General features: G+C 35.8%; 1 protein-coding gene across 3 annotated transcripts in view; it reads left to right on the forward strand.

Moving 5' to 3' along the window:
• RASAL2 (RAS protein activator like 2) overlaps positions 1–15,567 on the forward strand; it is a 450,535-nt gene that overhangs the window by 249,239 nt on the left and 185,729 nt on the right. Inside the window, exon 1 of one of the 3 annotated variants that reach the window (XM_006867080.1) lies at positions 9,750–9,891. The exons of the other annotated variants lie outside the window; for them this stretch is intronic. Coding sequence (XP_006867142.1) covers positions 9,879–9,891 — 13 coding nt within the window. The 5' untranslated portion in view covers positions 9,750–9,878. Of the gene's footprint in view, positions 1–9,749; positions 9,892–15,567 lie in introns of those variants that run through there. 3 annotated transcript variants of the gene reach the window in all.

Here is a 15,567-nt window from a genome sequence, read left to right on the forward strand (position 1 = left end):
ATCAGCTAAGAAGAGAAGGACTAAGAACTGGTGGCCAGGAGGCAGACTTGCAGAATGTGCCCTTTGGAGATGTAATTTATTATATATGCCTGAGTGGGGTTTTTTGTTTGTGTGTTTTTTAAAAAAAGCTAAAGTGGATAAAGAGAAATACTTTTAACTGATGGTATATGGAGGGGATTGTAATCAATGTCATGAAACAAGTTATATGAATTGTTGAATGTGAAACTGATGATGTGTCCTGTAAACTTTCACTCAATCCACAATAAAAACCTTAAATTAAAAAAATTTTATTCCTGTTATATGCCACATACTATTCTGGCCTGTGTGAACAAAGCAGTTTATAATAGTTAGCAAAACACACAAAAGTACCTGCCTTCATGAAGCTTAAATTCTGGTGGAACCTAAGTGGACTGACAAGAACAAACAGTTTTATAATATGGTAATAAATGCCATGAAGGAAAAATAAAGTAGGGTCAAAGATGTAGTGGGGAAAGATGGCAAAGAAATAATATCTTATATATGTGAGACAGTTGGGGAAAGCTTCATAAATTTAGACATTTGATAAAAACCTGAAGGAAAATAATCCAGAACTGAATGTTTTGAAGATCTAGTTTGAAAGGGCATGTTATCAGGAGGTACCAGTCTCTGGAGGCGAACATCTTGCCTGGTAAATTGGAAGGCTAGAAAAAAAGAGGGATACTCCCAACAAGATTTGATGACACAGTGACAGCAGCAGTGGGCTCAAATATAAGAGCAATTGTGAGGATGGCACAGTACTGGGCAGTGTTTTGTTGTTATACATAGGGTCATTGTGAATCAGAACTTACTTGAAGGTACCTAACAACAACAATTATGTGCTCAGCACAGTGAATACAAAAATACCTACTTAAGGGCACATCTTTGAGGAACTTGAGAATATTTGTAATTAGGAGAACTTTAAAACCTGCAGGGAAAAACAGAAACAAAAATACTCTGTAAATCATTACAATGAGAGTGGATTCTAACTTCCTAACAGCAATATTAGAAGCTAAGACCATGGAGCCAGTGCCCTTAGAATTCCAAGTGAACCTGATTTTTATGCAGAAGTTATATTCTAGAAGAAAGTATCTTTCCAGCATACTGTTCTTAGCTGTCAGAAAGTTGGCCCCCAACTCATGCACAGTGGGATTGAACTGTTGCAGTCCATAGGGTTTTCACTGGCTGATTTTTAGGACATTCCCTCAGACTTTCTTCCTAGTCTGCCTTAGTGTGGAAGGTCTGCTAAAACTTGTTCAGCAGCAAAGCATCAGCAAGATTCCACTGAAAGATGAGTGGTGGCTGTGCTGAGGTGTAAAATATCGAAGATTAAAAAAACACAAAGAGAATTCCTCAGAATTCCTTTGGTGAAGGGAAGTCCCAGAATAGATGGCTGACGTAGTAACGCTGACGCAATAACCAGATCATACTGAAATAGGAGGAGGGGAAGAAGGACAATATATGAGAGAAAAATGCATAGATTATCTAATATTGAATGTTTGAGAACTTAATAAAGGGTGCGGGAAGAATTAACAAGTACATAGAAAAATGAAGTAAATGTAAAATACATTGTGCTTATTAAGTACAAGAAGAACAAACGTTATCTGAGAAAGGAGACATAGTAATTTCAGCTATGAATTATTTGCATATAGTCATAATAACAAATACTGAATACGAATGTGAGTTAATGTGCTGGACTGCAAAGTTGCCTGGAACTGCACGGTTAGCAGTTCAAGCTCACCATACACTCCTTGGAAATCCTATATGGTCGGAACTGACTCGACGGCACTTTATAACAGCCACAACATCATAAAGCTATAATTTTACTGTAATGAGAGGGTTAAAGAAGAGGGTAAGATGGAAAAGAATTTTAAGAGATAAAAGTTCTCTTAATAGATTATCATTGCATAATGTCTAAACTCAATAAAATAAAAAATAGAAGTATGAGATATAAAATTTTTAAATATTGAAATAAATACCAGAGAAACAGCTAAAAGTGTCATGAAGTAGATTTGGGGCTGCTATTTTTTATTAGCTTAATGGATTTTAAGAGTCCTGATGTGGCACTGTGGGTTAATATGTTGACCTGCAAAGTCAGTTAGAACCACAGGGTCAGCGGTTCGAGCTCACCAGGCGCTCCTTGGAAACCCTACACAGGATCACTGTGGGTCGAAGCCGACTCATCAGCACTAACAGCAACAATTGATTTTAAGTACTATTTATTTCTTTCAAAGTATATTTCTACTGCTTTAGTAAAATAATGTAATTAAAGGAAACAGCTTTTCTGAATATATAAAATCAGCATAACAAGTACTACTTCATACCCAAGATCACTGCTTTGGAGTCCATTCAAACATATAGTGACGCTATAGGACATGATGGGACTGCCCCAAGGTTGTAAATCTTTACAGAAGCAGACTGCCACACTTTTCTTCTGTGGAGTGACTACTATGTTTAAACCATTTCTGCCAGGTTTTGTATACCACTCCCACCCCCCGAGTTTTTCTACATTTTCTATAAGAAAAAATATCTTGAATTTTAACCAGTCAGTATAAGAGCACATTTATAACCCACTCAGTTTTTAAGCAGGGTATCTGCAGTGGTATTTTGAATGAACTTAGTACATGTATGTGTTTTTGAAGCAACGGTTGAGTTCCTTTCCAGACCGGAAGGATAGTTGAGGGTCATAGTCTCAGGTTCCTCCAGTCTCTTTCTGACCAGTAAGCCTTGTCTTTTTTTCAAAAATAATTTTAAGTTTTGTTCCACATTTTCTACTCCTTTATCAGGGACCTTCTGTAATCCTGTGGTAGCTGGGCACTATCTAGTTCTTCTGGTCTCAAGAGTCATGGAGACTGATGTTCACATGTTCCATTTGTCCATTGAACTAATTGATTCAGGCCTCTTCAATTCTCATCACTCTTCTTTCTTCTGCCCATGGAGAAACCAATAGCAGCACTTTAGATGGACGCTCATGATTAAGACCCCAGACGCTACTCACCAAAGGAGGATGTGTAGAACACTGTCTTTGTGGGCTATGTTATGCCAAGTGACCATGGTGTTCCTTGATATTACTGTCCTGAGCCCCCAGGCCCAGCAACTCATAGCCGTAAGATGTTTGATAAGATATAAGACGTTTTCACCATTTTGCCCACTGTATGCTCCATCACATTCACAGTTGTGTTCTTATAGTAAATTCTTAGTCATACAATTGAAATAAAACTAGGAAAAGATTTGCTTATATTTTGCCACATAGGTTTTGCTCGTTTTTCTTTATAATATGGCCCTGTTTACATGAGAGTCAATCCAGAGAAAGGTGATAAATCTTTACTTTTTCCTACCTGATATAATGTTTCCTTCCTTGCCATTGCCATTTCAGATAAGGGAATACAAGCTACTACATCTTCATAGCTTGAAGAGTAGGGTAAAACTCTAATGTTTAGACAAAAGTTACAAGTGTTGTATGACTATCATAATTGCCATTTGTTTGACATATGCCTATTCTAAATAATTGTATGTGTTTTGTATAAATAATGTATCCTCTGTTCTTTATAATGCCTTTTTAGTGGAACAGAAATGGTGTGCGTGTGTGTGTACACATGCATATGTGTGTGATTTGTATTGTAGTCCCATCCTAGACAAACCAATGAATTTACACAGAAAATAGAATTTTAGTGGCATTTCTGAACAAGTGGGTGACTTTGGTGTTTGTCACTCCAATTTTGAACAATGAATTCCTTTTCTAATATGTAGTCTACAAAGAATGCAGTGGGAAGACCACAGTGTGGTTTATGAGAATGCCAATATGGTTTATGAGGAGACATTAAAAAAAAAAACTCCCTGATAAGAAGAGGTTGTTTTATGATGATCTCTTGTTCAAAAAGAGTGAATACACACAAGTGCAATAGCTAGCCCACCCTCTGGCTGGTGTAACGGGTGCTCCTCTGCATGGTTGCTGTTGAGATGTGATGTTTGGAAGATGAAAAGATGGATATTAATACAGTTGTTTGTTCATTTGGTAGGAGATAAAATTGATGTGCAAATAATTTTCAATTTTATGCTGCTACCTTATTTTTTGTACCTTTTGTTTTTCCAAAAATTAAATACTTATGGTTTCAGGGGTTCTTAATTGTTGCCATATTGCCCATATACTTTTACCAAAATTAGAATTCCGTAGCATTACTTTGGTATGGGTAAACTATGCCATTTGCATTATTTAAAATAGAGAAAATATACTTAATTTAACTGATGGATAGCTGGGAAAATTCTCCTAGTCTTTTAGAAACAAAACCAACATTTGTTGATACTGAGTTTGGAATTCACGCAGATATAGTTCTCAGGAACCATTTATATCTATTCTTAAACCTTTGTTTATTCAACTAATATTTATGAAGTGCTTACTATTTGCTAGACACTATACTTAGTGTTCAGGCTGCTGTAGTGAACAAGGCAGTTGTATTTCCAGCCTCTGTGAGCTTACATCCATCAGGATAAGGAACAGATAGGTATATAAGTCAATAACTCAACTATGATTGTGAGAATTTTCAATGTGGGCAAGTACAGAATGCTGTGTTAGTTGAATAATAGGAAGACTGTAGTTTGACAAGCTGGTAGCCAAGCATTAAAATTGACTGATGGTTATTTATGTTTAAATTAAAAAATCTTGAGACCCCCAGAACTTGAGGAGACCTTTAAAAGCATGTAGGCCATCCACTCACCCAGTGCTTGAATTTCACACACTATTGACCACTTTTTATCTGACAAAAAAATTTTATATCATTTTACACAATGCAAACTTTAAGTACAGTGCTTTGATATAATTATGTAAGGTGGATTAATCAAGACCACCCTATCCAGCTCCAAAAAAAGGCCCATTTCTTACATGCAGAGAAATGTGAAACCAAATAATTACAACATAGTGATGATTTGGAGAAGTAAAATGATCTAAATGACCTCACCTATTCAAAATAAACATGCTTGGTGTTGAGTTGAGTGTTCTCATTGTATAATTGAGTACATCAGTTCAAAATTTCATCATATTCTATGAGTCTTTTCCTAACCAATAGGGGATTCTCTGCATGAATATGGATTTTAGCCACTTTCTAGCTTGAGCTAAGGACTAAAGAATGGAACAATCGTCTGTGTTTCTCAGCCTTCTTTGAAAACTCCTGAGTGTGGTAGGAGAAGATAAGTTTATATCACTGACCACGGCAGCAGAGCACATGCCTGTGGGTTCAGACACATTGAAGATTAAATGAAATTCTGAAAAGCAATTTCTATAGATCAGGCTTCAACCTTTTTATAACCAGGCACTAAAGGAGTAAATACTGAAATGGCTATCTCCACTTAGTATGTGATTCTATTAATTTCAATTAGTGACTTGAAACTATACAAGTTGAAGATGAATTTATTAATATTATATTACCATATGACACACACAGTGCGAAGCTATTGTGGCATTAAAATGGATATGTTATGGGTTCTGTCCTCAAGTTACCGTAAAATTCAGTAAGCCTAAATAAATACGTTCAAAAGCAGTGATAAGGAAATATATTCTTTTGTCCATTCATCCTAAATATTCTCTATTACCAAGCATTGTTCTAAGCTATAGACATAAACTCTAGTAGTAGTACAAGATTAAGCCCAGACCTGTCTAACTCATTTCTTCTTAGTGTGGAAAACAGATATTAAACATTAATACAGAATATAATGTTAAATAATGATGGAAACTATGAAGAAAAAGCAGAGCAGGGTTAATTAAGCACAAATAAACACACACATAGTGCAAAGGAGAATGTGTTCAACTCTGGGGTAAGAATAAAGGTAAGTCACACTAAGAAATTGATTTTAAATTTGGGTTTTGAAGAGTAAATAAGAGTTGGATAGGCAGACCAGACAGGGAAGAAGGGTATTCCATATAGAGAGACAGCAACACGAGTGCTGAAAGGTCTAACAAGAAATTATAAATAGTAATGTGTACTTATGGCATCCTGGTGTGGTGCTGTGATAAGCACTGGATTGCTCACTGCAATGTCAGTGGCTTAAACCCACATCGGAGCCCTATAACAGGGTCACTATGAGTCAGAACTGACTCAACAGCACTATATAACAATACATAACTGAAAAAAATATAATACAGAAATCAAATAAGTTGCATTTTATTATTGAGTCCGATTGAGGGTTTTGAATAATGAAATAACATCTAATTTAAATTTATGAAAAATTATTTCCTGAACAAAGTTCTCAGATTTATTCTTTAATTAGGCTTAACAGTGGTGGATTCTTGCATTCAAAAAATGTTTAAGAAGAAAAAATTCATAATTGAGAAAATTATATACATTAATTTTTTCCCGGTCATTTGGAGGAAAGACTGCCTTAATTCTGTTTAATGATCAGAATAGCAGGGTAGCTTAGTAATATAGCTTGACAACTGCTGCACTTGCACATGTTCATCAAATGGACATTCACCCTGCATAGAAGAGCTAGTGAGCTGAGTATCCTGGTGGCAGGCAGCCTCCCTCAAAAGCTACTTCCATAGTTCAACAGCCCTCACTTGCTAACATTTCTTTCACTGTAACTTAGGCTCATGGCTCTTAATAAAGCTTTGAATAAAACTATGGAAATCATGACCCATTCTTATTCTTTTGAAGACTTGTTGCTTTTGTTAAGCGACATAGCATCAATTCCAACTCATAGCTACTCTGTATAGGGTTTCTGAGGCTATGAATCTTTGCAGGAGCAGAAAGCCTCAGCTTTCTCCTAAGGAGCAGGTGGTGGGCTTGAACTGCTGACCTTAGTCTTCTTTTGAAGGTTAAGAGATAGAAATGATCAGTGCTTTGTGCTATTTTCAGATCATTTAGCATTGGCAATTAATAACAATGATAACAGCTTTATATTAATTTTGGTGCTAAGAAAGGGTTGATGATGCTTTTTTGTCTTGTTTTGTGTCGTGCAGAACTTTTGTTTATACCTTTCTTTCTCTGTTGTTATTGTTGAGTGCCATTTAGTGGATTCTGACTCATAGCATCTCCATTTGACAGAATAGAATTGTCTCATAGGGTTTTCTTGGCTGTAGCGTAGTGGTTACGAATCGGGCTGCGAACCTTGAGGTAAGCGGTTCATCCTAACTACCAGCCACTCCGCGGGAGAAAGATGAGGCTTTTTACTCCCGTAAAGATTTACACCCTCAGAAACCCTATATAGGGTCGCTATGGGTCGGAACCGACTCGACGGCACTTAACAACAACAATAAGGTTCATGGAAGCAGATTACCAGATCACCAGATCTTTCCTCCACACGTTTGCTGGTTGGGTTTGAACCACCAACCTTTTGGTTAGCAGTAGCATGCTTAACTATTGTTATTATTGTTTACCCAGGGCATCTGCAGTAGAAATGTTCTTAAATGCCTTTGGGTCAGTGAGACTCATAATGACCCTGTATAAGATTTCCAAATAGGGGCTATTGGGTTAGAACCACTGACCTTACAGTCCAGTGCTTATCTTACAGTGTCATACCCAGGACTCTGAATCAGAACTGTTGTTGTTAAGTGCCTTTAGTGGATCCTGACTCATAGCGACCTTTTATAGGGTTTTCCAGGAGCCAGCTGGTGGGTTTGAACTGTTGACTTTGTGGTTTGCAGTTCAGTGCTGATCCTACAGTGTCACACCAGGAGTCCTAAAAGTAGATATGTTGTTGTTAGGTGCCATCGAGTTGGCACCGACTCATAGCAACCCTATGCACAGTGAAATGAAACACTGCCTGATTCCAGGCCAAACTCACTGCTGTTGCCATGCTTGAGTCCATCGATGCTGCCACTTGGCCAATCCATCTCGTTGGGGGTCTTCCTCTTTTCTCTGACCCTCCACCATACCAAACATGGTAGGTAGCCTTCTCCAGCGACTAGTCCTTCCTGACAATATGTCCGAAGTATGAGAGATGATGTTTGGCCATCTTGGCCTCCAAGGAGCACTCTGATTGCACTTCTTCCAAAACGGAGCTATTGGTTTTTTGACAGCCCATGGCACTTTCAGTATTTTCCTCTAACACCGTAATTCAAAAGCATCAATTCTTCTATGGTCTTCCTTATTCACTGTCCAGCTTTCATAAGCATATGAGGTTATTGAAAATACCATGGCTTGGGTCAGGGGTACCTTAGTTCTCAAGCTAGCAGATTTGCCTAATGCAATACGTTGTCTGATTTCTTGACTGCTGCTTCCTTGAGTGTTGATAGTTGATCTAAGAAGAATGAAGTCCTTGACAACTTAAATCTTTTCTCCATTGATAAGAATGCTGTTTGTTGGTCCAGTGGTGAGGATTTTTGTTTTCTTTACATTGAGATGTAATCCATACTACCGAAGGCTGTGCTCTTTGATCGTCATCATTAAAAATATTTTAAGTCCTCTTCACTTTCATCAAGCAAGGTTGTATCATCTGCATATCACAGGTTGTTAATGACTCCTCCTCCAATCCTGATGTCACATTTTTCTTCGTATATGCCAGCTTCTCGTATTATTTGCTCAGCCTACAGATTGAATAAGTATGGTGAAAGAATACAACCTTTTTGCACACTTTTCTTAATTTAAAACCATTCGATGTATAAAGGCAGAGGAAAATGCAGTGTTAGAATAGTATGATTTCTGAAGGAAGATGAGACTAGAAAGATGGAATTATAGGAGAAAGTTGAAGTCTTTGTGACATTGGAAGAAAAGGGGAAGGAAAGGAAAAGGTGCTAAAGGACATATATACATATGTATTTCTATGTACATACATGTGAGGACTTCAAAACATTTGAGGAAATATGAAATCAAAAGCTAATTGAACATTTCAAACTTTTTGAAGTTTCCATCATATATATTCGTGTGTGTTTGTATATACCTACTGTGTGTGTTTTCATCAACTTCAAAATAGTCCACAAAGATTTGCTACTGTGTTATTTACCTGTCTTGTTTTGTTTAGCTGCTTGAAGTGGCAGGTGGAGTTTGCTGTGATTCAAACTCATTTCTGTCATTGATCAATGCTAACATCCCAGCGTCAGCAACCAAGCAGCATGTATTGCATTAGGCTATCATATCTATCTGATGTCATTAGTCTCTCTTCCTTTTTTGGAATAGGGGGGAGGGGAGGCTGGAAATGTGTCTGATTTTCAAACAAAATGAAATGATGACTTAAGAACACTGATATCATCTACGATTTTGTCACATTGAGTAAAAAACTAGGTTGGCTTAGCCACTTCCTTTATATAATTAGTTATCCTTTTTAAAATGAAATTCTAACTTAAGACCATATTGGTAGGTTTTAGGAAAATAAAGCTTTTGTTTCTTTTCTAGATTTAAGATGTGCTTAGTAACATAGTTTTCTAAGGTATTTACCTGGTTTTGATACTTTTAAAGGTTTGCATTTGAATTCAACATTAAAATAATCTCTTATATTTGCTTTGTTTCATATTGTAAAGTGGGATCAATTTTGAAGTAAATTGGTTAAAAATAATTATTCCTTAAAACACACAGATGCACTCTTGGGGAGAAAAAAAAGAAAGAAGAATTGCTTGGCTTTGTAAAATCACATTTCCTTTCCTGGAGTAGATTGCCTGTACCCAGTTCTATGAAAGAGAGACGCAGTAAGTGGGTGACTAAGGAATGGTGGCTATTGTTTAGTGCTCTCTAGCAATAGAACTGGAAAAATAAAAGGGATTGAGTTTGACTGGCGTTGGCTCTGGCTTTTCTGCATTCCAAACTGTCTGAGACACACAGCGAGAACAAGAGCTTGAATGCTGGAGTGAGCAGGGGTGAGGACGGTATACAGAGTGTTTGAGTTTCTGACTGGAATGCAGGAAAGATCATGTTAACGACACCCAGAAACTTTGCAGAATGCAAACCCCAGGTAAGAATTTCTAGAATCTGTGTGAGACTGAAATGAAAAGTTTATGTATGTTTAAAAGGAGTGTGGCTTTAAAATTTTCTTACAAACGTATGACTGTTTTGTCTTTGTGACTGTTGGCTTTAAAAATAGATTGACTTTCATTACAGTGAGTTCACAGGAAGACTGTGAAGACTCTCTCTTAGCATTTCAGTATAAAATCCAGCACAACAGTAGCTGAAAAACTGAGAGGACTTCAGCAAAATATTAACATTGCAAAATTTACATTTTCTTTCAATAATTTGAAGGGGTTTATTATTCTGGATGCCCCTTCCCAATTCTTTATGAAATGCAAAGATATCTGAGAATGGATACAGTTCCATATAGACTTCAGAGCGTTTGATTGAGGTTATACCTCTTTGAGAGAGTTGGATATATGTTAATTATTAATAAGATTTTAACAGCCCTGTTTGAATTCCAGTTGTTGTTTTTGTTGTTGTTAAGTGCCATATAGTCAGTTCTGACTCAAAGGTACTCTGTATAGGGTTTCCGAGGAGCATCTGGTGGGTTTGAACTGTTGGTCTATGGTTCACAGTCCAGTGCCACACCAAAAGTTCATTGAATTCCAGTAGTACATAATAAATCTGTGTCATTGAGAAAATTCAACAGGTTGAATGCATAGAAAACAGTACATTCAAATGAAAACTTGATTTGTTCTTTTTACTCAAGATAGACTTCTTATATCCTCTGCCAATAGACAGATGACAAATTAGAAACTTTAACTGATTGATTCATTGAAAGTTAAAACTGAAAGAGACTTCAGGGATCATCATCTACAGTCTGGTCTCTCCATTTTTAAAGAGAAAAATTAAATATAAGGCATTTAGTTCTTATTCAGGATCACAGAGTTTAGAACAGAATTGAAATGAAAACCCAGATCTCCTGATTCTTAGTTTGATGTCCTTTCCGTGGTACCAATTACATTTCTGCTTTATATTTTACATGTACATTATCAGCTGCCTCGGGTACTATGAATTATTAACAGACCAAATAAATAATAAGCCTATATTGAAATGTTAAGAGGAGGAGGAAGGGTTGGAGGATGGATGTCATTAAATTCTTATTGATACTGTGCTCTTGACTAAAATAAAATATATCTAGCATTGTATTTACCCAGAGAAAAAAATGGCTTTCAGTTCGGATACATGACTAGTTACATGCTGGTTTTATATAATTACATGGTTGTGGCATATTCTGAATAGCTGTATCTGAAAGTAAAACTTTTTAAAATTGATTTTTAATTTAATTTTAAAGATTTTAAGACTTATAGATTTTCTACATAAATAACTTAGTAAAATTCCTCTACATACACAGGTATCCTTTCTTGTTACATACCTATTTCTTGGAAGCAAAGAAATCTTCCCACAGCTATTGCCTTCGTTAGGTTTTATTTAGACAAACAAAAAAAAGTTAGGTAAAATTTTGAAATTTCCCCACTGTTTGGACCAGTTGTCTAAAGTCCTGCTGTGTTTCTTTCTACTTAGAAGAATCCCCTGCTACTTCATCTCTTGAGTTGTATGTTAGAGAATAACAGGACGGGAAGATCTTGAGAGTCACAACGGACAGTGAACATCTGTCTTCATACATTCTGTTTAGTCCCTAAACAAGGTTGCTGCCCTTTCCATTTTTCTCTAGACCATTGTGGGGATGAGAGAGGTCACACAATTCTAATAAGTTAAATAAGTAAAGATTGTTGTTATGTGCCGTGGAGTCAGTTCTGACTCGTAGTGACACTGCATAGGGTTTTTGAGGCTGTAAATCTTTATGGGACCAGAAAAACTCATCTTTTTTCCCACAAATAGTAAAGATAGACGCTGTCAAAAGGATATATCCTCGTTCTTTGTAACTCTTGGAAACAAGTGAACTTGATGTGGCTATAAGCGCAGTGAAGGGATGTTGTCTGTTTGAATTAAAGCTTGATCTGCTCAGTCCTGTATTTAGCTCTTCTGTATAAATGCAGTAGTGATTTACAAGTCTGTGTGGGATGGACAGTAAGTTGTAAGGAATAGTTTCATTAATGCTCTCAGCTATCGGAAACCAAATTACAAAGTGAAGCCTCCACCCAGGAAGAAACAAGAAACTGTTTGTCTTACTGTAGAATCCATTATTTAAGCACTGTTTATAATAGAGGAGTGATGACTGTGAGAATGAAGACATAGTGCTGTATCCAACTTAGTGTTCTTGTTGTAATGCACAGGGCTTAGATTTTGTCTCATCTTTCATTTTACATGAAGTATGTGAAGGAACTGCTACCATGTGTGTATAGTATAAGTAGACAGACAGACATATTAAATAAACCTTTGACAGGAGTATGATTTCTGATACTAAGAACAATCAGAGGTTATTATTACTCCTTGGAAACCCTATACAGGGTCGCTATGAATCCAAATCACCTTGATGGCACTTACCATCAAGTTGAAAGAAAGTACTTTAATAGCCAACCTGATCATTATAAAGCTCAATACCATGCACTGGAAAGAGAAAAGTATATGAAGGAACACATGTTCACTCTTGTGAACATGATTGCCAGGTTATACAGACTTATACTTCCTGCATTAGAGAAAAACAGTAGTAACATGCCCAGCTGGGAATGGAGTGTGGGTAGACTATGTGAAATGAGAGGCTTGAGAAAATAAAATCTCTGATATGTATGTGAAATTAATTTTCTTTTGACAGTGTTTTGTTGAAGATGGAATCTTTTTCACAATCTTTTCCCCCTTTATATTAATTTAAGAATTTTTCTATAAAATACATAATTCATATTCTAATTTTTCAAAGCAAGTAAATAGCTCTGCAGTAGAGCTATAACATTTTTTCTGATCAAGGTTTGACTCTAGTACATTTTTCTGATCCAAAACCCACTGCCATTGAGTTGATTGTGTCTTTTCTGGTACCTCCCTTGCCCCTATTTAAAACTTCCATTCATCTGAGCTGGAAATGCTATGAACTTAAATACATGGAGAGGGAGTTTCCATCAATACTTAGAATCTTTGGTTCCATATTTCATTCATTCTGTGGTTTACAATTTTATGAATAAATGAGTTGCTAAATCCACAGTCTGAAAAATTATTTAAATGAAGTACCATTCTTTGAAGAACAAAAATTACCTGGTCTGTTTCCTCTTATGCCAAACATTAGAAAGCAAGCAACTAGAGCAACTGAGACCAAGCAAGTATCATGAAGATCAGGTGCCATGTAGAATAGCTGACCTATTATTGGGCAAGTTGCTAACTCTGATATTTGCCATCCAATTCCAAAGATTATAGAGTGCATTTGGAAAACTTCATAATAGCTCTGTTGTGTAGTTAATTGTTCATAGACATGACATTCAATTTATATGAAGATAGAAAACTGATATTAGAAACAATTTATAATTGGTTTATACATTTTTTTCCTTATTTATACTTCATTTGGAGTCCCTGGGTAGAGCAAATGGTTAAACACTCCAATATTAATGGTTTGAACCCACCAAGAGAAGACCTGGCACTCTGCTTCCGAAAGGTGGTGGTTGTTGTTAATGTGTCGTTAAGTCCTAGTATAGGGTTTGAAAACCTCTGGAATAGTTCTGCTCTGCACATACGAGGTCACCATGATTTGGAATTGACTCTATGGCAACTCACAACAACATGGCACACTTTAAATAAGTTATATGTGATTGGTTTGATTTCTGGTCTCTTGAGTCATGTAAATGAAGGTAAGATGTTTGAATAACTACCTCTTTAATAGTGGCTTTCTCTAGGAATACCTAGAATATAGATTGTCAGGTAAATAAATGAAATGGAGTAGAAAAGCAGAATTGAGGTTGTCAAAACTAGTATAAATGGAGTCACAAAAAAGTGATTGAAATTGTAGAAAACCTTGCCTTTGTGAATACATAAAAAGCTTCTGGTTTGTTTCAAAGGAAGAAAGAAGATGTGATAACAGGGAAAGATAACCATCTCTGTGTACTATATAGCTCTTTAGGAATGAAGAGCTCATTTTTAACAGTTTTCTCAGTATGGTTACAAAACATTTTGTATTACCATTTTTCTAAGTATGAGAAACTAGTCATATGAAGTGTGTATAATAGATTATTTCAGTGGTTTCTGTATGTGGTAGAGGAATTGAATCACATAGTATTTGCCCTGCTTTTTTTGTGAGTCTCTATTATATAGCTGAAATTTAATGAGATCTCTTAATGAATCAAAATCTTTATTTTATGTTCCATATAATTTTCTACATCTTGAGATTTTCCTTAAAGCAGTCTGTCTTTACTTGAAGTTCAGTGAAAATGTCACTGTGATTTCCTGAAACAATAAATGTCACACTATTTTATGAGAACCATCATTCTACTTGTAAATATTTGCCCAGCTACAATGGCTAAAATTGTAAAATATGCTTTAATATTTTTAGTTTTATTCATTCTCTTCCCTATAAATAAAGTACTCAATAAATACTTGAATGATGATCAACTTTAAAAGGTAGATTTTCAAATAAAATGCCTTGCTTCTACCAATTGAAGCCTTGTACCATTCTCTTAATCATCTTTGAGTGATGGTGAAGACCATTTTTATTATCAAAGTTAAAAGCATGGCATAAAAAAGAATCTCTAGGAATTATCTATGATACCAAAATACTGTTGTTGTTATTATAAGGAAAGAAACGCAATCTCACTTGGACATATTTTAGCTGATATAAGTCCAAATGTACTATGAAAAGAGGGAAATAATTTTATTGTAATTTAAAAGAATTCTAGTGGAAGGAGCACTCTTGGTGTGGTGCTGTAGGATAAGCACTGGACTTACCCTGCTGGACTTAACGGCAAGATTCAAACCCACCAGCTGTTCCTTGGAAACCCTATTCAGGGTCACTATGAGTTGGAACCCACTTGACAACACTTAACAACAAAAGTGCAAGTATAACTGTTGGTCCCCTATGACTCAGTAGAACAACTTAGATCAGTCCTTAATGATACCATTTTATTTCAGGGATTTCTGTTTTGTTTTTATTCAGTGGAAGAGTATTTAAAAGCAAAATCCAGATTTTTGTCTGTTTGTTTGTTTTTTTTTTTTTTACTTCTTTTTTTCAAAAAGAAACTCTGACCAAATTATCTGCCAATTTTGCTCAGATGCACATTTACTATGAACAAATTGAAAATTGTATTTGACATGAAGTGTTAATTAGCAAGAAATAGTGTATGAGTACTTTATTGATGCAAAGTACTATAATTTCTACAGTTTCCCAGTAGGTTTCTCTGGCATTAGAAATTATAAACTCATTTTCATTTGCATGTGTATGTTTATTATTAATAGGATAAAACAGTATATGATACAGTTCAACTTATATTTTCTTATTTTTAGTATTTATCATAATGCATTTTATTTAACATTTTATTGTGAATTGAGTGAGGGTTTAAGGAGCCAGACCATCAGTTTTACATTCAATAAATCATATACTTTGCTTCATTTCATTGATTGCAATCCTTCCGTATGCCAATTGTTAACAGTAATTATCTCTATTCACTTTAACTCTTGTATTCCTCCTTGTGCCTCCCACTACCTTCATCTTTCCTCCGCTAATCTCCCTCTTGTTGTATAATGCCTGCCCTGTCACCCATGTTAACATGTGTCTACCCTATAGGCCATGAATAATTTTCCCTCC

The sequence above is a fragment of the Chrysochloris asiatica genome, unplaced genomic scaffold, assembly GCF_000296735.1.
Source record: "Chrysochloris asiatica unplaced genomic scaffold, ChrAsi1.0 scaffold00100, whole genome shotgun sequence".
NCBI lineage: Eukaryota > Metazoa > Chordata > Mammalia > Afrosoricida > Chrysochloridae > Chrysochloris > Chrysochloris asiatica.